The 24443-nt window shown below is 50.0% G+C and overlaps 1 protein-coding gene across 7 annotated transcripts in view; it reads right to left on the bottom strand.

Annotated features, from left to right (window-relative positions):
* PAX8 (paired box 8) overlaps positions 1 to 23627 on the bottom strand; it is a 39389-nt gene extending 15762 nt beyond the window's left edge. For 3 of the 7 annotated variants that reach the window (XM_053401285.1, XM_053401290.1, XM_053401289.1), the window contains exons 1-5: positions 23487 to 23627; positions 23091 to 23195; positions 4244 to 4409; positions 2400 to 2600; positions 2115 to 2203 (exon numbers count right to left, since the gene is read on the bottom strand). In XM_053401285.1, coding sequence (XP_053257260.1) covers positions 2115 to 2203; positions 2400 to 2600; positions 4244 to 4409; positions 23091 to 23115 — 481 coding nt within the window. In that variant the 5' untranslated portion in view covers positions 23116 to 23195; positions 23487 to 23627. The remainder of the gene's footprint in view (positions 1 to 2114; positions 2204 to 2399; positions 2601 to 4243; positions 4410 to 23090; positions 23196 to 23486) is intronic. The other 4 variants (XM_053401288.1, XM_053401291.1, XM_053401292.1 and 1 more) reach the window with 2 other exon arrangements.
* Between the last annotated feature and the right edge of the window lie 816 nt (positions 23628 to 24443).

The raw sequence follows: 24443 nt of genomic DNA, 5'->3' as shown, positions 1-24443 counted from the left end.
AATCACTTTAACAAACAACATTAGTAGGGCTATTTACAAAAAATCACAATTACAAGCTTTGGGGAAAAGATATCCACTTGTACTGTGAGCTGGCATTGTACAGAAATTAACAGCCATATTGGTCATGTTTAAACTTGTAAATACCAACTGTAGAAGAACGGCAGATGAAGATGTTGGACTTTTTGGAGCTGGCCGACCTGACTAGAAGAATCCGCAATCAGAAAGAAGAGGAACACCAAGAAGATTGGAAGAAATTTAAAGATTATTTAGCTAAATATTGTAATATAAGATAATTAGAAGAAAGTTGTATAGTAATATGGATTTAAGCCAAAAGGAAAAGAGAGGAAGATAGTTAATTGAAGGAGTTAATTGTATTAGAAAGATGATTTTGGAAAACTGTTACAAAGGTGTTACAATGAAATATCGAAGAAGTCAGATTACAATGAAAGTTAACTTGAATTCTAGAAGTACCGGTAATAAGTGTTTTTATTCTTTATTTCTTTTCTTTTCTTTCTTTTAGTATTGTAAGGTGTTTTGTTTTGTGTTTTTATATGTCATTTTTGTTATAAATGTGGAAAATTAATTTTTAAAATTGAATTTTTAAAAGAAATGTTTAAACTTTTTTTTATTTGTACAGGGGTAACACTGCATTAAATATGTAAAGTCTTATTTACATGGGTTTGATTACAGAAACTAATAAAAAATATTCCCTACAAAAAAACCCACAACAATTACATGTCTCCCTCCCCACTGCACCCAAAAAAATAATTAAGAACATTTCAGTACTTAGGGCTCATCCACAGTGGAGTTCAATGTGCATTTGAAGCTGCTTGTGTCTCTCTTTTCATTTTTGCAGCATCCTCATGACCTCCTCTTTATCCAGGTGGGAAACTGCACTCCCCCTCACCCCCCGCCCTCTCTCTCTCGTGTACCAACTGTAAAGGTAAAGGGACCCATGACCATTAGGTCCAGTCGTGACCGACTCTGGGGTTGTGGCGCTCACCTCGCTTTATTGGCTGAGGGAGCCGGCGTACAGCTTCCGGGTCATGTGGCTAGCATGACTAAACCGCTTCTGGTGACCCAGAGCAGGGCATGGAAACGCCGTCTACTTTCCCGCCAGAGTGGTACCTATTTATCTACTTGCACTTTGACATGCAAGTCAAAGTGTAGTACCAACTGTAGGATGTAACATAAGTAGTCAAGTACAACACTTCTTGTTTGCCCAGAGTGGACACACAGGGGGATGTTACTCCAGCCAGGAGGACTTCCTGTCACACCTGTCAACAGCAGGTGTAGGCAACCTAAGTCCCGGGGGCCAGATGCAGCCCAATTGCCTTCTCAATCTGGCCCGCGGACAGTCTGGGAATCAGCATGTTTTTACATGAGTAGAATGTGTGCTTTTATTTAAAATGCATCTCTGGGTTATTTGTGGGGCATAGGAATTCATTCATTTCCCCCCAAAAAATATAGTCCGGCCCCCCACATGGTCTGAGGGACGGTGGACCGGCCCACAACTGAAAAAGGTTGCTGACCCCTGGTCTACACCATCCTCCCCCTCCGTGTGACCAGGTAAATGGGCGTGACCCTGTGAGACCCCATAAAAGGGCTGGTCATGTAGCCATCTTCCCTTCTTTGTTTTATTCCATCTTGGTGTATTTTGCTGTCTGCTGGCTCTCAGCCAGCAGCACATGAGCTCAAATCCCTACTCTCTATTCTGTAACTCCAAGCTAAAGCCTGCCTTCATGGAACCTACTATGAACTGAATGTAAATAAACTTCTTACCATTACTTTTAAGAAAAGACTGTTGTGTCATTATTCCTTTTAAGAGGGAACAAAGGGGATTTACCTGGAACAAGCCCAATCCGGACAAGCCAGATTGGATTGCTTAAGCAAAGAGATTCAAATGATTCTACCTACTAGCTTCCTGCTATATACTGGGTAATGTACTCTGCTGCTGACTCACTAGCGAGAGTGAGGAAGGATAATATTTAATCAATATATCCTCTCCTACTATCCACAACATTCCCACACCAACTAGCCAGGGGATTCAGTTGAACCCAGAGAGTGGAGCCAGTGGGTGCAGACCAGGCGGGAGCCATCCAAGGAGGACTTACTGAGGTTATGGCCAGGGCTCAATGTTTTTGGCACCATGCAGTTCTCCATCGGGAGGTTGAACGGCTGCTGAACCTTTGTGCGAATGATCCTGGAGAGAAAAGAAGACAAGAGCTGGGAGAGGGTGTCTGCGGGAGAACGCAAGGTCCTGCATCTGCTAGCAGCATTGCTGAGATCAGAAGCTGTTCCTGGCCAGTGTTAGAAGCTCAGATATGTAAGCTAGGTGCCCAGTGGCCCCATAAACCCAGGTTACCGTCGCCACAATGGAATGTGGTGAGTGCTCTCACCTGTTGATGGAGCTGACACTGGGAACAGTGTCATTGTCACAGACGCCCTCTGCCAACAGCCGGTCCCGGATTTCCCAAGCAAACATGGTGGGGTTCTGCCGCTTATAATCCCCAATCTTCTCCACCACCTTGGGGGTTGCCACCTTGGGCTTGGAGCCCCCGATCACACCTGGCCTTATACTGCCCGTCTCGTAGTACCTACTCCAATAGACAAAGTAATAGGATTACCACACTCACAACAAGAAATGTTCTTGGCATTGCCTAGAGTTTTATCACCCCTCCAGCTGAAATCTAGCTGCAAACATGGAGGTGGGCTTCTTCCGAGAGTGGAAATTTCAAAATGGGTTCCTTGCGGAGTAAAAAATAACAATCTGCTTTCTCACAGCAGCTTTCTCACATCTAATTATTTATTTTTAGGATTAGGATTATTATATTTATTTACATCCCAGCTTTTTCAAAACAGTTTACGGTTAAAGCAGAAACAGCTAAAAACATTGGGGGAGGGGCAATTTTTTGAAAATAAAACTTGAATAACACACAAACACAGTACTTTTTAAAATACAGATTGTTACTGTTGAAAACATCACAGCCCCAGCACTTTGACTAAAAACAGTCAGTTCCCAAAACCGTGTTGGAACAAGGAAGTCTTCACTTGTTGGCAGAAGGACAGCAAGGAGGGGGCCAGTCTGGCTTCTCCAGGGAGGGAGAGCCAGAGTCTGGGAGCAGCCACCAAGAAGGCCCTCCAAGAAGGTGGTGGGACCAAGAAGCCTCCCCCAAAAAAACTCAGGGCGCAGGGAGGTTTGTATGAAAGAATAGGGCCTTTCAGACAGCTTGGGCCTAAGCCACGTAGGGCTTTATAGGTCCATAACCAGCATTTTGAATTGTGCCCAGAAACAGGTTAGTAGTCAGTGTTGTTCCAGCAAGGGAATCATCTGTTTCCTATAACCTGCCCCCGTCGGGCTGCAGCTCTTTGAGCCAGCTGAAGTTTCTGAGCACTTTTCAGAGGCAGCCTCACATAACTGGCTGTCCATCTCACTTCACTAGCTCAGACATCCATGTAGGAAGGTGAATACTTTCAAAAATTGCTTTAAGCAATTGCACTGTAGGCAACCAGGAAAACCCACAGTATACAGCGGATTTCTTTCTTACACCTCAAGCACAGGGTGTTTCTTCAGGCGAAAGGGGACACTTCCACTTGAAGAAAACACAAGAGGATTACATGGCGTCCTATATTTACAAAGTCCCAATAATACGGCACTTAGTCACTTAACATTCCCAGCTTGCAAAACTATCGTTTAGCTGAAACGACAGAAGCTCATTTGGAGGGGGCCTAAAGTAAACCGGCGTTAAGCCACAGTTCCTTGCTTTGGAGATCAGTGTCTGCTGCGTCGACAACACCACTCTAAGTGCTGAACAGTCATGGTCAGGCTCTGTAATGTGGTTTTGAGATTTTGAGTACATGTGAAATGAGCTTTCTGAAAGATCTTCTTCCTCGAGAGGGGAAATGGGCAAGCCTGGAATGCTCGTGAAACAGCAACGCAATCAAATTGCAGGAGAAACCAAGCAAAAACAATATAATTTAAATTTGTTTGGGCCATCAGGGGCATGGCGAATTGTTCCATGGAGCCCACAGCCCTCCAGCTGGTCACCCCTGACCTCTGGAACGCTCCCAGCAAGAGGTCTTTGAAAATGGCCACAGGAAAAATTTACTCTCAGCCTCCCTGGCTACAGCTCCTTCTTGATGCCACAGTTGGATTCTCGGAGCGAGAGGCCAATCCGTCTTCCGGCACGCTCATTACTCAGCCCAGCTCTGCAGAGCCCTGAGTGGCCACCTTCATGCTTACCTGCCAAGGATTTTGCTGACACAACCGTGACTGACCCGCAGCTGTCGAGAGATGTCGCAGGGCCTCACTCCCTGGTGTGCCAGGTCTACAATGCGCTGCCTCACCACCTCTGGCAGGGGCCGGCCATTCACAAAGGCCCCGCCCAGCTGGTTCAATCCTCCGTGTCCTGCTAAGACACAAACCCAGTCCCGAGAGGGATGGGGAGAGCTGGTCTCAGTGCTGTTGCCGCTGCTGTTATTTTTGTTAACGAAAGGTTTTAGATCATGCGTAGGCAAACTAAGGCCCAGGGGCCGGATCCGGCCCAATCGCCTTCTAAATCTGACCCGCGGACAGTGCGGGAATCAGCGTGTTTTTACATGAGTAGAATGTGTGCTTTTACAGTGGTACCTCAGGTTACATACACTTCAGGTTACATACGCTTCAGGTTACAGACTCCGCTAACCCAGAAATAGTACCTCGGGTTAAGAACTTTGCTTCAGGATGAGAACAGAAACTGTGCTGTGGCAGCGTGGCGGCAGCAGGAGGCCCCATTAGCTAAAGTGGTGCTTCAGGTTAAGAACAGTTTCAGGTTAAGAATGGACCTCCGGAACGAATTAAGTACTTAACCCGAGGTACCACTGTTTTTCAAATGCATCTCCGGGTTATTTGTGGGGCACAGGAGTTTGTACATTCCACCCCCCCAAATATATTCTGGCCCCCCACAAGGTCTGAGGGATGGTGGACCAGCCCCCTGCTGAAAAAGTTTGCTGACCCCTGTTCTAGATGGAGCATGGGGCTCTGTTAATTGAAGTGTGAAGGGTTGCTGTTTCTTTCGTTGGAGTACTTTACTCCACCACCACACCAATAGTTGCACCACCACCCCAATAGTTGTGGCTGGTGGAGCTTATTTTCTTTCAAAGTGAAAGGTTGATCATAGGGAAACATTTTTTACATTATTTACAATAGAAAACAGCAGAACAATTCAAGGAAGGCTGTGCTTCTTACTGGCATTTGGGAGTAATTTCACGGCCTTGGGGGGAAAGAAGAGGAAAGTTAGATGCCACCTAGAGCTGCCATTGTTTGGGGATGGGCTACAGGTAGAGGACAAAGGCACCCACCTTTTGTGGGGCAGCGGTTTGTGTGTGGGATCGCATGATTGCCAGACAGTTGCAAACAGGCTCTATGGTCCACAGAGTTTCAGAACCTGTACTGAGGGGACTCTATGATGTCTCACTGGGGCAATCAGTCATAATAGTTACACCCCACTTGTGGGATGTAAACACAGGAGCAGTCAATTACAACATTCCTAGGGTGTACATGTTAGAACATGGGGAGGGATGTCAGTCCAGCAAGCAGGTAAACTTCCTGGGGACGGACTTCCTCCGCATGTGACCAGAGGTGGGTGTGGCCTCACCTGTGCAGGTAAATGATAAAAGCACAGGGCAGGCAGCCATTCTCTCTCTTGCCTCTTGCCTCTCATCTTCATCTTTCGAAGAAGCAGGATGCCCTCTTGGCTCTCAGCCAAGAGAGGAGGATAGGACTATCCTGCTATAAGATAGATTCTGAATGTATGTAACCTTTTAAAGCTGTCTGCCTTCTGGGATCATATTGTGAACAGAACGTGAGTAAACTCTTTTATACTTTTATAAAGACTGTGTCGTGTCTTGTATTTTAAGAGGGATCAAAAAGGGGATATTACCAGGGTAATTATTATAGAGATTCTAGCGAACGTGTGCAGACGTTACCATTGTGAACTTAAAGGGGAATGTTATAAACTCTGCTGATATTTTGGGAACTTGTTAGCACAAGTTGGATTAGGATATAAACTCACAATATATCCTCTCCTGCACCCCTGAACATTCCCACACCACTCAGATAAGCGGAGTATAAGTATAACAACAACAACAACAATTATACCCCCACACCTGGTGACAGGAAAAACACAATGGGTTGATACAGTGCTTTTTTCCCTATAAAAATAGGTGCCAATACTCACCATGAAGTGTTACACACACACACACTTACTTATTTATACCCCACCCATCTGGCTGGGTTTCCCCAGCCACTCTGGGCGGCTTCCAACAAAAGATTAAAAATACATGAATCCCTATCTCTTCCTTCCTGTCACTACACACTCTTTTTCCTACCTGCAATGGGGAAAGACGTTTCTTTGCTCTCCTCCAGAGAAGAATATCCATTTTGAACTGGACCATGGATATTTGTAACATTGGTGAAGACTTGACGTTTTCATCCCCAAAAAAGTTTTTTATTTGAGTTTCCACTGAAAGGCGGCTGCATTTTAACGTTTCAATGTTGTATTTTAATCTTGTTTTTTAAGTTTTATTTCGATCAATTCTTTTATATTGGGTGTTAGCCGCCCTGAGCACTTGGCTGGGGAGGGCGGGGTATAAATAAAATTTATTATTGTTTATTATTATTATTATAGTGCAGGGAATCTAACCCTATGCCCCCCCCCAACGCCACAGCTCTAGTTCAAATGCCTGTCCCTCAAAGTTTCAATTACCTGTTGGGGGGAATAACAGCTGGGAGCTGGATTGGGGCCATGATGAAGGAGCAAATAGTTAAGAAACCCCTATTTTTGTGTCTGTCTGGTCTGGGGCTCAGAAGTAAGTTTGGTTCCAGTCCCAGACTGTTATTTACTGAGTATCCAAAATGCAGCAGTCTGATTGGTCCTAAAAAAATAGGATCCAAAATGCAGCCGTCTGATTGGTCCTAGAACAATAGGATACAGAATGCAGCAGTCTGATTGGTCCTAGAACAATGCAGCAGTCTGATTGGTCCGCAGGAGCCACCTAATCCAGCTCCAGGTGGAAGTGAATCCGCAACCTGATTGGCCTACAGGAGAATCCCGGAATTAGCCAATCACGTGGGGCCCATTGTGTAAATAATGTATATAAAGCAGATATTTTGGGGGAACTTCCATTCCTCGCTACTATGAGCTGAATAAAGAGCTTGAAATCCACACTCGACTCCGAGTATATTTCACAGACCTTTCATCTCGCATGCAATCTGACTCTCAGCATCGAAGGATGATTGACAGGCTCAACTTCTGAATGTCACTCTGCCGGGGGTGAACTGCCAGGAGACTTGAGAAAATCGTACAGATGTGGCCAAAAGTGGAGTGGGGAGGTGAATGAGTCTGTTCCCGGAGTTGACTGTGATGCCGGCAGGGCAGGGCATATCCCCCCCCGGGGGCTCCAGCCTGCCTCCCAACCCTCTCTTCTGCCATTGCTGCCTCCTCTCCTTGGGGTACTTTACTCCACCACCACCCCAATAGTTGCACCACCAGCCCAATAGTTGTGGGTGGTGTAGAGGGTGCTGAGTAATTTCCCAGCCTTGGGGGGAAAGAAGAGGAAAGTTAGATGCCACCTAGAGTTGCCACAGTGTGCTGGTCCCATGGGTTACCGGAGAGACAAGGTCCAAGTCCGGTCCATAGTCAAAGGTGCAACGGGGAGGCAGTCCGTAGTAGCTGAAGCTGGGTGCAGGGTAGGGAGTCGGGTGAAGTCGGGAACAGCCTTGCAAGCAAGGAGCCAGGGCGGGTCAGGAGCTCAGGCAGGAAAGCAGGACAGGGTTCAGGCAGGAACTAGCAACCAACAATGTTGCTCCCTCAACTTGGGACTGGGGCTGGCCGGCTTTTATCTGCCCTGAGGCATGGGGCAACCCCGATCCTCTGGTGACTCGCCTCTCTTTGCCTGGAGGCAAGCACTCCTCCTGCGGGAACTTAGTTCCCTCCGCCTCTCTGCCCTGAGCCTCTGCAGCTCAGGAGAGGCTGGAGGGTTACCAGACCCAGAGGCAACCTCAGCTTCCTCTGACCGGGCTGAGAGTGGAGCACTTGCAGGCAATGGGTCCTCCATCACCTCAGGAGCCAGAGCAGACTCAGCTGATGCCTGCACCTGAGGACCCAGCACAGGTGAGGACCCTTCAGGCTCAAGCCCCAGCCCTGGCTCAGCTGGTTCTGGAGGCGGGGAATCCTGTGCAGGCTGGGATCCCTCAGGGTCAGCACCCGAGTCCGAATCCCAGGCCATCACACCCAGTTCAACAGGTTGTTCTCCCAACCATTTTTGTTTCCCTTGAATAAGAATGAGCAATGGCATCACCAGGTTTGTGTTTCGCAGGTACAGCTAGTCCTAGTCAAGACGTTTAACATTCTTGACCTCTGGCCGCTCAGTTCCCTTCCCCACTCCCAGGGAACACAGCCAAGAGTTAAAACTGACGCATCAGAGGCACGGCTTAGATTCCAGGCAAATGCAGCCACCTCTGGCAGAAGGAAATGACCTGCCTACAAGGTCAGTTCCAAGAATCACACAGAGACCACGTAAGCCTGTGATCCTGGCCACCCCACCAACACAGAATGCACAAGCGTAGAGTTGCCATATTTCAAAATTGGTTCTTCTTTTTTTTTTTTTTTAGGAAACTACCAAAATTGTTGAGCTTTTCTGGGGAAACCTGTCCCCAAAAAAATGATTTTTTGCAGCTGTTTCCACTTATTCCACTGCTTTTCCCGTCGCATTGACATAGAGTGGTACCTCAGGTTACATACGCTTCAGGTTACAGACTCCGCTACCCCAGAAATAGTACCTCGGGTTAAGACCTTTGCTTCAGGATGAGAACAGAAATCGTGCTCCAGCGGCACAGCGGCAGCGGGAGGCCCCATTAGCTAAAGTGGTGCTTCTGGTTAAGAACAGTTTCAGGTTAAGAACGGATCTCCAGAACGAATTAAGTACGTAACCAGAGGTACCACTGTACATCCGGGTTTTCCCTTACATTTTTCCAATTCAGCAGAATTTTCCCCCACCCCGTGCTATTTTTACACCTGAAAATCAGGACTTGTCAGGAATTTTCCTGACCTATGGTAAGCAGGAAGCAATAGAGTCCAGCTCTCTCTCCCTCCCTCCCTCCCTCCCTCCCTCCCTCCCTCCCTCCCTCCCTCCCTCCCTCTCCCTCGCTTCCTGGTAGCTGAACTTATTTCTGTCCAGTCACACTCCCAACTAAATCCACAAAATGCCCTCCTTGGCAGAGTGGCTGCATTCAGCGTGCCGGCTCTTCCTGCAGGCCATTCCCCTCCCCAGATTCCATGATTTATTTTCTAACTAGGTAAAGGTAAAGGGACCCCTGACCATTAGGTCCAGTCGCAAATGACTCTGGGGTTGCGGCACTCATCTCGCTTTATTGGCCGAGGGAGCTGGTGTACAGCTTCTGGGTCTTGTGGCCAGCATGACTAAGCCACTTTTGGCGAACCAGAGCAGCGCACGGAAACGCCGTTTACCTTCCCGCTGGAGCGGTACCTATTTATCTACTTGCACTTTGAGGTGCTTTCGAACTGCTAGGTTGGCAGGAGGAGGGACCAAGCAACGGGAGCTCACCCCGTCGCGGGGATTCAAACCGGCAAGCCCAAGAGGCTCAGTGGTGCTTACTGAGCATTGGGCTGCAGGGGCGGGGGAAGGCACCCCCTTAATTTTTGAAAAAGTTTTTCTGTACTTCTCCAAAACTCAGGTATCCCCTGAACATGCTCAGTATTTTCCTTCTGTTTCTTTATGGCTGCATTTTGCCTCCATTTCTGTTGGAACAAACTCGCCACCTGATTTCACAATACTATAGTGAAAAGAGTGAAAATTTAAAAAACCCTGTACAGGCAGCGTTTCAGCCTTAGACACCTTCTCACTTGAATCTAAGTAGCAAACTAAAATCTCTTCCCACTTCCTTCTTCTCCAGGCATATACTGTATTTTTTGCTCTATAAGACTCACTTTTTCCCTCCTAAAAAGTAAGGGGAAATGTGTGTGCGTCTTATGGAGCGAATGCAGGCTTCACAGCTATCCCAGAAGCCAGAACAGCAAGAGGGATTGCTGCTTTCACTGTGTAGCAATCACTCTTGCTGTTCTGGCTTATGAGATTCAGAATATTTTTCTTCTTCTTTTCCTCCTCCAAAAACTTGTGGTCTGGTGCATCTTATAGAGCGAAAAATGTGGTACCTATGCATTTGTTTTTTGGGGTGTGTGGGGCTGCTTTCCATCCCTGTATCAGCTGGTTGTTAACTACCGTACTGGAGTTAAGCCTCTGCTATGGACTGCAAGGCTTACTCAAGTATTTGATCAATGCATTCACATCATACCAAGAGTTCAAGACTCTCCGAAGTCCTGCCCCACATATTATCATGCCAATGGGGTGACCTAAGTAGGGGCAATATGGTAAACCAAAAAAAACTGAAAACCTCAGATTTTGGAATGCAATATTTCTCATAAAAAGGTAAAGGTAAAGGGACCCCTGACCATTTAGGTCCAGTTGTGACCGACTCTGGGGTTGTGGCGCTCATCTCGCTTTCTTGGCCGAGGGAGCCCGCGTACAGCTTCTGGGTCATGTGGCCAGCATGACTAAGCCGCCTCCTGCCAGAGCGTTACCTATTTATCTACTTGCACTTTGAGGTGCTTTCGAACTGCTAGGTTGGCAGGAGCAGGGACCGAGCTCACCCCATTATGGGGATTCGAACTGCCGACCTTCTGATTGGCAATCCCTAGGCTCTGTGGTTTAACCCCATAGTGCCACCTGCATCCCTTTTAATATTTCTCATACGGTAGTTTTATTTTTATTTTTTAGTAATCCTCAAATGGAGCTTGTGTGATTACTGACATGAGCCAGTAGGTTTCCTTGATATAGTACCTATCAAGGGCAAATCATGTTTCTATGGCGCAGCCTATTTTAAGTCCTGGGGAAATGCAACATCTCTGTTGCCAGGAGGAAGGAGGTCTGGATCCTCTGAAGAAAAGGAGTAACCGCCTCATTGCACAAAGGAAGCATTGCCTGCAGAGGGTCCTGAACCCAGCCCAGCAGGGGTAGCACACAGACGCTGCCAATGAGACTCTTTTTCTCACCGAAGCACAATTGTCCAAGTGCTTTTGGGCTTTGCTTAGAGCTACAGGTAATTTCTCAAGCCTCAGCAGCAAAACTGCAAAAAGCCACCTATCAGGGGTCTGAGCAGAAGGAGGGCAGCAAGGAGTTAATGGGAGGATTTGCAGGTTTGGAAGCAAGAAGGAAGGAAGGAAGGTTGGGTACCATTAACAGAGAAACCCATTAGAAAGACCAAAAGGAAAAGAATCAGGAGAGCGCAATAGAGAGGCAAATCTAATATCAACTAGGGAAAAATAAATAGAGATTAGGGTGAACAAATTAGCTTTAATGGGCTCAGCACTAATACAAGAATAACGACAGAATTGCGAATGCCTCTGAGGGGAGATGGAATATGAGGCCAGAGCAATCATGCAGAGGGCAATAACAATTATGGAGGAAAGAAGGAAAGAAGGTAAAAAAGAAAGAAAGAAAGAAAGAAAGAAAGAAAGAAAGAAAGAAAGAAGAGAGAGAGAAACTGTTTCCAAATGCTTTACATTTTTTGAAAGGTGGGTTTTCAGCTTATTAATATGTCTCCCACTTCATAATATGCTGAGCTGAAGACTCAAGAATTCTGTCCTTCTACGTAAAGAGATGTCTGCCAAGATCTCTTGAAAATACTTCCTGGTGCTTGTTGTTGTCACTATTTGAACCTTGGTGCGGAAGAAATGCAGTCCAAAGGGCAGACTATAGACCCCAATTCTCTACTTGAAAACCAAAAGGATTTGCCAATGCCGCTTCTGAAATTATTTATCTATCTGAAATGTTGCCCTAAATCATGAACCCAGGGAAGTGCATGGGGCTTGGGAGGGCATCCAGCACAACCCCTTGCTCAAAGAAATAAATCCAGAGGTAAAGGTAAAGGGACCCCTGACCATTAGGTCCAGTCGTGGCCGACTCTGGGGTTGCGGTGCTCATCTCGCTTTATTGGCCAAGGGAGCCGGCGTATAGCTTCCGGGTCATGTGGCCAGCATGACTAAGCCGCTTCTGGCGAACCAGAGCAGTGCACGGAAACGCCGTTTACCTTCCTGCCAGAGCGGTACCTATTTATCTATTTGCACCGGTGTGCTTTCAAACTGCTAGGTTGGCAGGAGCAGGGACCGAGCAATGGGAGCTCACTCCATTGCGGGGATTCGAACTGCCGACCTTCTGATCAGCAACTCCTAGGCTCTGTGGTTTAACCCACAGCACCACCCACATCCTAGGAATCCAGAGATAGAGCCTCCCCAATAACACTCAGAAAAGGGCAAGCAAAACAATGAAGGGGGTGGAGTGACTCCCCTACGTGAAAGATTGCATCATTTGGGACTTTTTAGCTTAGAGAAAAGGTCATTAAGTTCGGTGACATGACTGAAGTTTGTAAAATGTACTCATTTACACAGTGCATAGTTAAACTATGGAATTCCTCCCTCCCCCCAGAAAATCCTCCAGTGAGGGCCACCAACTTGGACAGCTTCAAAAGAGAATTAGACAAATTCATGGAGGAGAGTGCTATCAATGGCTACTAGTGCCCGCCAAGTCGGAGGCAGAAGTAACTCAGAATACCCTTTTCTGGAAGCTGCAGAAAGGGAGAGTCCTGGTTGTAGGTCACCCACAAACATATGGTTGGCCACAATGAGAGCAGGATGACTGGCCTGATCCAGCAAAGGTCTTCCTATGTTTTTAATAAATGACTGCCCACCCTCTCCATGAAGGGAAAGTCCATCGCCACCCCTCTCGGTTAATTGGTATCAGAATCATACCGCACTTGTTATCAAAAGATTTCTCCTAATGTTCAAATAAAATCTAACCTCCTGTACTACTGTAATCTCTCCTCTTGCCCTCTGCAGCAAACACCTTAAGATTAACCCTTTTTCCGCTCATGGGTCATATTCCTGCAGGGGCAACCACACCAGTGATGGGGTGGGACTCAGAGGCAAAACTGAGCAGGGTAGCAGGTGTTACTTATGCAGTAGGCTACATGCCAGTCATGCAAAAACAGAGCTTTCTGCACCCACAAACTTCTCCATCCAGACAAGCGAAAGTGCTCTGTCACTTCCCTCCAGCCCAAACTTAGCATAGCTTTGTTTGCTGTGAGTACCATGATATTGCCCCATGATATTCTTGTAAAGAAGCTGGTAAAATGCGGTCTTGACTATGCTACCACTCAGTGGATTTGTAACTGGCTGACTGACCGAACCCAAAGGGTGCTCATCAATGGTTCCTCTTCATCCTGGAGAAGAGTGACTAGTGGGGTGCCACAGGGTTCTGTCTTGGGCCCGGTCTTATTCAACATCTTTATCAACGACTTGGATGATGGACTCAAGGGCATCCTGATCAAATTTGCAGATGACACCAAACTGGGAGGGGTGGCTAACACCCCAGAGGACAGGATCACACTTCAAAACGACCTTGACAGATTAGAGAACTGGGCCAAAACAAACAAGATGAATTTTAACAGGGAGAAATGTAAAGTATTGCACTTGGGCAAAAAAAATGAGAGGCACAAATACAAGATGGGTGATACCTGGCTTGAGAGCAGTACATGTGAAAAGGATCTAGGAGTCTTGGTTGACCACAAACTTGACATGAGCCAACAGTGTGACGCGGCAGCTAAAAAAGCCAATGCAATTCTGGGCTGCATCAATAGGAGTATAGCATCTAGATCAAGGGAAGTAATAGTGCCACTGTATTCTGCTCTGGTCAGACCTCACCTGGAGTACTGTGTCCAGTTCTGGGCACCACAGTTCAAGAAGGACACTGACAAACTGGAACGTGTCCAGAGGAGGGCAACCAAAATGGTCAAAGGCCTGGAAACGATGCCTTATGAGGAATGGCTAAGGGAGCTGGGCATGTTTAGCCTGGAGAAGAGGAGCTTAAGGGGTGATATGATAGCCATGTTCAAATATATAAAAGGATGTCACATAGAGGAGGGAGAAAGGTTGTTTTCTGCTGCTCCAGAGAAGCGGACACGGAGCAATGGATCCAAATTGCAAGAAAGAAGATTCCACCTAAACATTAGGAAGAACTTCCTGACAGTAAGAGCTGTTCGACAGTGGAATTTGCTGCCAAGGAGTGTGGTGGAGTCTCCTTCTTTGGAGGTCTTTAAGCAGAGGCTTGACAACCATATGTCAGGAGTGCTCTGATGGTGTTTCCTGCTTGGCAGGGGGTTGGACTCGATGGCCCTTGTGGTCTCTTCCAACTCTATGATTCTATGACCAAACCAAAACTTTCCTTTACCCTTACAATCAGCAGCCTTACCTGGCTTTCTCTCTGCACACCACTGAAATATATCTACTGTTCTCCAACAACAAAGAGGTCTGGAGAGGCACGTTTGACCCTAGTTCTAAGGCATGGGTAGGCAAACTAAGGCTCGGGGGGCCGGATACGGCCCTATTGTCTTCTGGATCCAGCCCACGGATGGTCTGGGAATTGCTGTGTGGATCAGCATGGATCTGATTCTGATCGTTCGGGCTGTGCCATCCCCACACCACACCGCCTCCTCCTCCCTCCCTCCCTCCCTCCTCCTGGCTTCTCCCTGCCCTGCCTAGAGGAGAAAGGCTTCGTTGGTGCCAGCCCCTCTCTGGAGCCCTTTCGCGTGCCACTCATTGTCCCTCCTCCAGCCCCTGCCACTCGCAAGACGCAGAAGCCGCAGTTGGCTGAGCACCCCTCTCGAGTGGCCGCCATTTAAAGCAGCCCCTCTCTGGAGCCCCATTGCATGCCGCTCATCATCCCTTGTTCATTCCCCCCCCCCAAAAAAAAACATAGTCCAGCCCCCCCCAAGGTCTGAGGGACAGTGGACCAGCCCCCTGCCGACCCTTGGTCTAAGGTTTCTGACCCCTCCTCAGTCTTCTCTTCCCTTCTCCAGGCTAACATATAGTGTAGTGGTGCCCACCCTGTGGAACACCCTCCCATCAGATGTCAAGGAAATAAACAGCTATCTGACTTTTAGAAGACAGAAGGCAGCCCTGTTTAGGGAAGTTTTTCATGTTTGATGTTTAATCACTTTATTATTATTATTAATACTCTGTTGGGAGCCACCCAGAGTGGCTGGGGAAACCCAACCAGATGGGTGGAGTATAAATAATAAATTATTATTATTATAATTTATTATAATTATTATTATACAATGCCTTAAATAATTTGTTTTTTGTGAGAGAGATGTGCAGCCAAAATCAGAAATGCATGGCTGCTGGATAGTCACAGACAGGGGACTCTATGATGTCATATCCTCTAAACTTGTGTGACAGGAAGGGGAACAATAGAAAAGAAATCTTTACTTCTTCCTGTCACCGCACACACTTTTTCTTACCCACAATGGGATAGGATGTCTGTAAACTCTCGTCCAGAGAGCATACTCCATTTTGGACTATAACTTTTAAGGATGATTGCCTGTCCGATTTGCATCACTGATTTTCATCATTGTATGCGTTGAATCCTGCCAAGACTTTTGATGTGAGTAAATCTAACAATTTATTTACTTAAACAGTCTGAGAGTGATTTATTTGTTAAGAGGGAAACATAAACCAGGGAGAAGATAATCCAAGTCTGCCTAAAGCATCCTTGGATACCATAATTGCTATAGAAGCCTGTGCAACCTTATCCGAATAGCTTATAGAGATAAGCTAACTCGGCTGGAATTGGTATTTGCGTTCTCACACAAGCAGTGCATTTTTTTAAAAGAAAAAAGGGCCAGTACTCACCAACAAGCAGGGGAGGGGCCAGCACATGGGGGAGGGGTGTGGCCTGATGCCAAGCCTGGGCAGAGAGGGCGGGTTAGCCGATTGACACCCCCTTGCCCACCCACCTACAGAGGTGCTGCTGCCCAGGTGAAGAGGCCTTCACTGCCTCTCTTTGGGAAGGAGGCAGCAGGAGTCCAGGATCCTGTCAGAGCATCATGCCTCCTTCTCTAAACTGGGCAAACACTTCCCGGGCTTTGAAGACACTCGAACTCAGGACGCAAGGGAGAAACGTGCTAAGAGGAAGGCACGCTTGGTAAACCCGCACCGTGACCAACTCCCGCCCGGAAACCTATGCTCCCACTGTGGATTTGTGGATCCAGAACTGGCCTCCACAGTCACTTACGGACTCACTGTTAAAACTGTGTTTATGAAAGACAATCTTAAGGTAAAGGTAAAGGGACCCCTGACCATTAGGTCCAGTCGTGGCCGACTCTGGGGTTGCGGTGCTCGTTTCGCTTTATTGGCCGAGGGAGCCGGCGTACAGCTTCCGGGTCATGTGGCCAGTATGATTAAGCCGCTTCTGGCGAACCAGAGCAGCGCACGGAAACGCCGTTTACCTTCCCGCCGGAGTGGTACCTATTTATCTACTTGCACTGTGCTTTCGAACTGCTAGGTTGGCAGGAGCAGGGACCGAGCAATGGGAGCTCACCACATCGTGGGGATTCGAACCACAAACCTTCTGATCGGTAAGTCCTACGCTCTGTGGTTTAACCCACAGCACCACCCGCATCCCTTACTCATCTACAAATGATCACCAAAGAAGAAGACTGGACATGCAAACTGAGGGCCCTTCCAGAGGCTGGTATTTTACTGTAGTAGATATTTTCTGCAACATGTTTTTGACGCAAGAATAGTGCATTAGTGGTGCACTTCTTCTGTGTTATAAGTTGGTCTCGGTGGAAGCTGACCCAATAGGGCAAAGGAGAACAGATAACGCAGAATCACTCCAGGTGTTGCCATGGTCCCAATTCCCGTCTGCCCAGGCAGTCAGCGTGGCCAATAGCCAGGAACGACGGTGGCAGCTGCGGTTCAGCAACAACTGAGGGTCGTTTCACCTACTTTCTCAGTTCATAGAATCAGAGAATTGCAGAGTTGGAAAGGACCGTGAGGATCGCATCCTCTTCAGCACCATGGATGGGGCTGCAAATAGCAGAAAGACTGCGGCGCTTTGGGTACAAGTAGGAGAACCACACCTCCCACCCCCGCCTGAAGAATTATATTTGTGGAAGCTCTTGAAAATAGCAGCAGTAGGGACTCGAGGACGGGTCTTGCACTTGGTGGGGTCTGTGCATCAACGGGATGAACACGACAGAATTGCGTGGCTTTGTTGTTCCCTCCTCCCCCACCCCAAATATATATTTTGGAATGCTTCTCTTCACCACGTTAGCCCCCCCGGGGCACGTGATTTCCCCTGATTGCTCCTTGCACTAGCCTAGCCCAGCAGAACTGTAAAAAGTTAACTTTCAAAGCAGCGCCCGCGGTATCCCTGGGCTAGCGAGGGATGGGGAGAGTCAGAACCTTAAAGGTTTTCAGCCAGCCCCTGCACACCCGCACTTGGAAGAGAGGGCTGCCTTTTCCTACTAATCAAATAGCTAATTGCAGTGTTAATTAATTTCTTCCTGGAATGAGGTTTCTTAAGTCAGCGAGCCAATCGAGGAGGAAGCGGACATGAAATGGCTCCCAAACGGGAAACAGCAGCAAAATCCTCCAGCTGCCGGACTCTTGCAATCGTCTTCTATCTAGACGCAAAACTGCATGAAGGATATTCGAAGTCTCGTCTGGAAGCGCCCAGCACCTCGCAGCGCCAGGTAGGAATTTGGCCTCGCCGACCTCTCAAGCTGCGAGCTGGGGGTCCCTGAGTTATTTCTCATCGTCTTCGTCCCAGCATGTTACTTTCTCTGCTCTGACACCGCGCGAAATGCAGCAAATTTCGCGGGGTCTCAGAAGATCCGGAAACAGCAGAGAGGAAAAGAAGTTTGATCAAGCCCGATGGCTTCTCACTTGGTTTTTGCTCCTCGTGACAGACTTCCAGATCAGATTTCCTCGGCCCGGCTGCCCCAGACACCAACCAACATAACTGATCACAAGACGTAGCACATGCACACCATTTGAATAGCAGTGCCCATCAACTTGGGGTTCGGGGCGGCGACCCCCTCAAATATTTTATTGGGAGGGAGAAGGGACCTCAGCCCCTAGGTGTTGGTTCTTATGGCACCTGTCCTCCTCCCCGTCCCCCGCCATGCTGGCTGCAAGCAAGTCATTTCCAGGGAGCAGCAGTTGGGGGGCAAACAGCTGGCGCCGCAAAACCGGGGAGTCCGCCTGGAGAAGACTGGGCATCGCAGGGAAAGTAAGGGCGGCCTCGCTTGCCTGCACAGCCAAAGCCAACATCCCGGCCCCGTTGCCCTCTGCGCTGGAAGCCAGCGGGTCATCCTGCACGTGTGTACCGTACCCACCTCCCAGGAGCTGCTAGGTCTTACGCACCCTCCGCAGTATCTCCCCGTGGAGCTCCGGTTCCGTTCTCTGTTCCATCGAGAACTGTTGTTGTTTAGTCCTTTAGTCGTGTCCAACTCTTCGTGACCCCATGGACCAGAGCACGCCAGGCACTCCTGTCTTCCACTGCCTCCCGCAGTTTGGTCAAACTCATGCTGGTAGCTTCGAGAACACTGTCCAACCATCTCGTCCTCTGTCGTCCCCTTCTCCTTGTGCCCTCCATCTTTCCCAACATCAGGCTCTTTTCCAGGGAGTCTTCTCTTCTGATGAGGTGGCCAAAGTCTTGGAGCCTCAGCTTCACGATCTGTCCTTCCAGTGAGCACTCAGGCCTGATTTCCTTCAGAATGGATACGTTTGATCTTCTTGCAGTCCATGGGACTCTCAAGAGTCTCCTCCAGCACCAGAATTCAAAAGCATCAATTCTTCGGCGATCAGCCTTCTTTATGGTCCAGCTCTCACTTCCATACATCACTACTGGGAAAACCATAGCTTTAACTATACGGACCTTTGTTGGCAAGGTGATGTCTCTAGGAGCACAGTAGCCGCGCCTGTTGCTCTTTGACAAGTTTCGCTCACATTCCCTCTTCGCCAGTTTTATAAATAAACAAATAAATAAAGGCAGTGGATCTGGCGCCACGGACTTCCGAGGACATTTGCTCCCTCCTTATTCCAACATGGGATGGAATCAAGACGTGTTCGACTCCGTCTTAAAAGTCAGAAAAGCAAATTCGCTCCAGCGCGCCGGTCATCACCAGACAGGAGTGCCAACCTTGGCCCCGCGACCGTCGGTGCCTGGGACCATGGGTGCCCTGGCACCGAAATCTGTGCGTGCCCGGTCCCTTCATGGAGAATTTTGTGGGTGCTCGGGCACCCAGGGCCCCACGAAGTTGGCACCTATGTCACCAAAGGTTCTGGAAAAGCCGAATCTAGTCAGAACCCAAAGGGCGGCAGACAGGAGCCTGAAGGTGGTCGCTGTCGAGGCAAGAGGGCGACGCAGCCTCCCCATTTTATGTCGGTTCTTTTATTTATTTTGTCATTGAACCATTTTGGGTGCAGAGGTTGCCTCAGAGGAAGATGGAAACACACCGGTCACCTTTTCATTCCAGCTGCTTGCGAGGCCCGCGAGAGAAACACGGCGAGACCAATCCAAAATAAAAGGGTTGCGCCTCGCTCCCAGTCCCACCAGCGCCTTCCGCCCCTTGGACATGGGAGCGGCCGAGCCGAGCCAAAGAACCGAGTCCCGGGGACGGATCCGTCTCCTCTGCAAGGGGGTTGCCGGGGTCTTGAAGAGATGTTAGGGTAGTCCGGATGCCCCAGCGGGAATCTTGTACAAACGCCCCGTTTGCGCCTGGGGCAGAAGGAGCGCTTGGGACTGTATGGCGAAGAAATGCGCCATAAGAACTATTGCAATATACCGACAATCTTCAGAGGAGACTTCGACGTGGGCAGCGGGGACCATTCAGATGATCTTGTTATATATTTATTGAATTGATCGATTGATTTTACTTCCGCTGTGGCCAAACTAGGTCTGCAAAAGGGCCCCGCCTGAGCGTTTCCTTCATGCAGAAATATTCCGAGTGGGACGAGATCGTCTGGGTCAATTGGATGCAGCAATTATTCCGAATGCCAGCTGCTAGAAAGCGCAGCAAGGGAGAGGGCGCTTGTGGTCGAATCCTGCGGTCGGGTTTCTCCACCTGCTCGGCCTCTGCAAGAACACGATGCTGGACTCCATGGGCTTCTGGCCGGATCCAGAATGCAGGCACTTCTTATGCTTTTACGTCTCCAAGAAAACGGCCGCTGAAATTGTGAGACGCAATTGTGGAGATAGAAACGGACACCTGGAAAGAGAAGGGAAGTGGGGCGGGGCGGAGCGATGGTCGACGAGAAGGCAGGCCTGGGGCTGCAAAACCGACGTGGCGGGCCGGACGGAGCGTCCCTCCGGTCCCTACGCAGCCGGTGCGGTGGCACTGGAGGGCCCGGAGCACCGGGGGACTGTCGCTGCCAGCCGCGCCGGTCTCCCTGCTTCTCCCCACGGGAGGGAGGGGGCCTCGGCCCGCCCAGAAGCCTCCCGGGGCGAAGCGGGACTTGCTTCGGATTCGAAAGAGGCACTGGCGAGCGCGCGAACCGGAGCGCGTGGCCCGAAGCAGCTGAGTGGATGGGATTCGGAACGCCCCGCGATCCAGTCTGGAAGGGCTGGAGACTTGACTCAGGGGATCAGACGCGCCTCAGTCATAGAATCATAGAATCATAGAGTTGGAAGAGACCACAAGGGCCATCGAGTCCAACCCCCTGCCAAGCAGGAAACACCATCAGAGCACTCCTGACATATGGTTGTCAAGCCTCTGCTTAAAGACCTCCAAAGAAGGAGACTCCACCACACTCCTTGGCAGCAAATTCCACTGTCAAACAGCTCTTACTGTCAGGAAGTTCTTCCTAATGTTTAGGTGGAATCTTCTTTCTTGTAGTTTGGATCCATTGCTCCGTGTCCGCTTCTCTGGAGCAGCAGAAAACAACCTTTCTCCCTCCTCTATGTGACATCCTTTTATATATTTGAACATGGCTATCATATCACCCCTTAACCTCCTCTTCTCCAGGCTAAACATGCCCAGCTCCCTTAGCCGTTCCTCATAAGGCATCGTTTCCAGGCCTTTGACCATTTTGGTTGCCCTCCTCTGGACACGTTCCAGTTTGTCAGTGTCCTTCTCGAACTGTGGTGCCCAGAACTGGACACAGTACTCCAGGTGAGGTCTGACCAGAGCAGAATACAGTGGCACTATTACTTCCCTTGATCTAGATGCTATACTCCTATTGATGCAGCCCAGAATTGCATTGGCTTTTTTAGCTGCCGCGTCACACTGTTGGCTCATGTCAAGTTTGTGGTCAACCAAGACTCCTAGATCCTTTTCACATGTACTGCTCTCAAGCCAGGTGTCACCCATCTTGTATTTGTGCCTCTCATTTTTTTTGCCCAAGTGCAATACTTTACATTTCTCCCTGTTAAAATTCATCTTGTTTGTTTTGGCCCAGTGGGTCCGAAGAGGCCGACACGTGGCAGCGGCTGGACTCCTTTGAACCTGCTTTTTTCTGAAACGTAATGTTTGGCCCAGCATTCACTCGAATATGAACTTCTTTAAGGGAAAAAAGTGTTGCTCAGCGGGCAACGGACACTGAATTGCTGGGCGACCCAATGCTGCAGTGAGTTGCCATATTATGGCAACCCTAAGAGTTTTTGTAGCGCCGAGAAAGAAGCAAAATTTTGACCTCTAAAATCCTAAATGGTTGCACAACTGGTGGGGTACAACAACAACAAACTACAACAACAACAACAACAACTAATAATAATAATAATAATAATAATAATAATAATAGTAATAATAGTAATAGTAATAGTAAAAGCAGCAATACCCCACATCCAAATTTCACGCTAACGGGAACTAAATTTTCTCTTTTCTTTCCAACCCACCGCTGGCAATTCTCCCGCGCTCTGCCTCCTGAGAAATCTCATAGTTGCTCTCCGAGAAGACGAAAATGCAAATAATACGGAAATTGATGACCAGTGGAGATCTCGGGCACCTGCATGGGCGTAGCCAGGATTTATGTTGGGGGGCAGAACCTCAGTTAGTAAAGTATATTTATTGATTTACTTGATTTAGGGGGGCAGCTACCCCCCTGCCCCGCCTTGCCTACGCCCAAGGGCACCTGCCTCTCCGTGAAGGGAGCCCAGCTGAATATCGGCTCAGGAAGAAACGAAAATACTGCGTTGGCCCCACTTGGTTGGCCAGGAAGCCACAGACCTGACTTTCAGCCGGCAAAGGCCTCGCGGTGGCCTTTCTGCCTCCAAACCCCGCAAATGTCTGGACAACTTGGAAAAGGGGTCCCGCGCTGGCCAGGTGGGCGGGCTGCGACTCTCCCCGCGCGCTCAGAGGTGTGCGCGGGGCGCGCCAGACCCCGCTGATCCCGATCCTCGTCTCCCGCACTTCGAAACTCTGCTAGGGTGAGAAGAAGGAGGTGCGCTTCGTGTAGCAGCCCAGCTCCCTCTTCGCCCCGGGGCTCAGCCCCACAGGGAACGAAGAAGCGGCTGCTTTGGGCAACAGCTTCATCCCCCAAAATCAGGGGATCTGGAGGTTGCTACGTGGGAGCCCCAGGGGAGTTTGAACAGCAGGCGAGCACTTCACTCCAAGCTTGTGCGTTTTGTGGGGCAGGGGCTGGAGGAGGCTTTCTGGTGCCCCTGGGTGGGGCGAGTGGGTCAGGAACGACCCCCTCTCCGGCCACAGAGGACGCCTTTGCCTCCCTCCGCAAGCGCACCAACGCCGGCGCAGAGGCGGATTCTTGCGCCCCGCTTGGAGAGGCCGGCGAGAGCCCAGCGACTCGCTCGAGCTGCTCGCTATGGGGCTCAGCCGCCCCCCTTGTGTGGGCCCTCCCCGCAAGCCTGGCTGGCCGCAGCAGGAGGGCGCCCGGGCTGGCCTTGGGCGCGCGCAACTTCCGCGCAGGCGGGCCGGGAATGCCCTGCCTTCCCGTCCGCGGCGTCGCCCTCCCGGACCTCCTTCTCCAAGGCGCGTGGGGCGAGGGGGCTGGAAGAGACCGGCAGCCCAGCTGGAGGGGGCAGCGGCAGCTGGGGCGCCAGCTGGGAGTGGAAGGCACTCAGCCAGGGGGCAGGCTCTTCTCTCATCCTCCGTACAGGTTGGGAGTAGGCGAGTGGCTCCCCCGCTCCCTCCCACCCTGGTCCCTCGGCCCCACCGCCACGGGAAAGCTTACCTGAGCGGATGGAGTTATGGGGCATGGCTTGGCCGGCTCGTCGGGGGGCGGGCGAGAGGGCGCCGGGTCCTTTTCCTGGAGGGATCCGAAGCCCTGCTCTCGCTGCTGGGGGAGAGAAAGCGAGAGCGGCCTGAGGAAAGGTGGGGGGCCGTCCCAGCAAAGGGCACTTTTTGGGGCACCTGCTGGCCCTGACTTGGATGCGCGTGTTTCAGTGAGCAGACCTCAAAAGCACCCAAGGCGAGGAGGGCCAAGGGTTCTTGAAAGGGCCCCCCCGTACCCATTTCTCGACGACCCTTGGATTTGAGAAGGTTCCCGGGAAGCTGCGTGGCCCTGGCACCTCTCCACCCCACCCCCGCGCGGGTCTCCTGCCTTTGGCGCCCCAGGAGGACCCTTTACCTGGTCGCCTCCACCGGGGCCAGCCGGAGAAAGGAGCTGCTGGTCCTGGGCGGCTTCTCCGGCCGTTTTGTCCCCAGGAAAAGAGACATGGCAAGCTGGTTTTATCCACACAGCCCCCTCGCAGCTCTGCCTCGGCAAGCGAAGAGGCGCTGGATTGGCTGCCTGGGGTTTTGGAGGGGGAGAGAAAGCAGGGGGGTCATGGCTGAGTGCTTTTAAGAGTTAAAAAGAACTGCTCAGGAGCTGTTGTGAAAGAAACCAGGCAGGAGGGGAGGAAAGGAAAGCAAGGCCTGGCCTGGCCTGGCCTGGTGGGGACATCTCCTTCCTGGGTCCACATCACCTGGCCTGGACTGCTAGGCCCAGCTGTGGCCCCCGTTGACAGCAGGCCCAGGCCAGGCTGGGGCAGAAGAGAGTGCCTGTTATGGTGGGAGGCCTACTGTGCCCTTGCATAACACAGGGAGCCACCTGATTCAGTATTGCTTGGCTCCCTGTGTTATGCAAGGGTACAAGCAGCAATGGCTACACCTGGGTTTCCAGGCACCAGTAGTGGACCCTTTTCAGGAAAAACAGACACTCTGCCATCGCACTGCGGCCCTTTGCAGAGGATTTGTTGGTTCCGAGGGCCTCATCCTGTAAATTTGTTCAGGTGGGGCAGCTACCCTACAGAAGGTGAAAAATCCCCACTTGGAGCAAGAGTTTGTTTCAGTGGAAGGGCGAGGAGCAGAGACACATACCTAGAACTGTAGAATTGTAGAGTTGGAAGGGACGCGGGTGGCGCTGTGGGTAAAACCTCAGCGCCTAGGGCTTGCCAATCGCATGGTCGGCGGTTCGAATCCCCGTGGCGGGGTGAGCTCCTGTCTCTCGGTCCCAGCTCCTGCCCACCTAGCAGTTCGAAAGCACCCCTAAGTGCAAGTAGATAAATAGGTACTGCTTTATAGCGGGAAGGTAAACGTTTCCGTG

The sequence above is a fragment of the Podarcis raffonei genome, chromosome 8 (genome assembly GCF_027172205.1).
Source record: "Podarcis raffonei isolate rPodRaf1 chromosome 8, rPodRaf1.pri, whole genome shotgun sequence".
Lineage (NCBI taxonomy): Eukaryota > Metazoa > Chordata > Lepidosauria > Squamata > Lacertidae > Podarcis > Podarcis raffonei.
The sequence above is the reverse complement of the archived record's forward strand: the minus strand, read 5'-3'. Positions and strand labels throughout refer to the sequence as shown.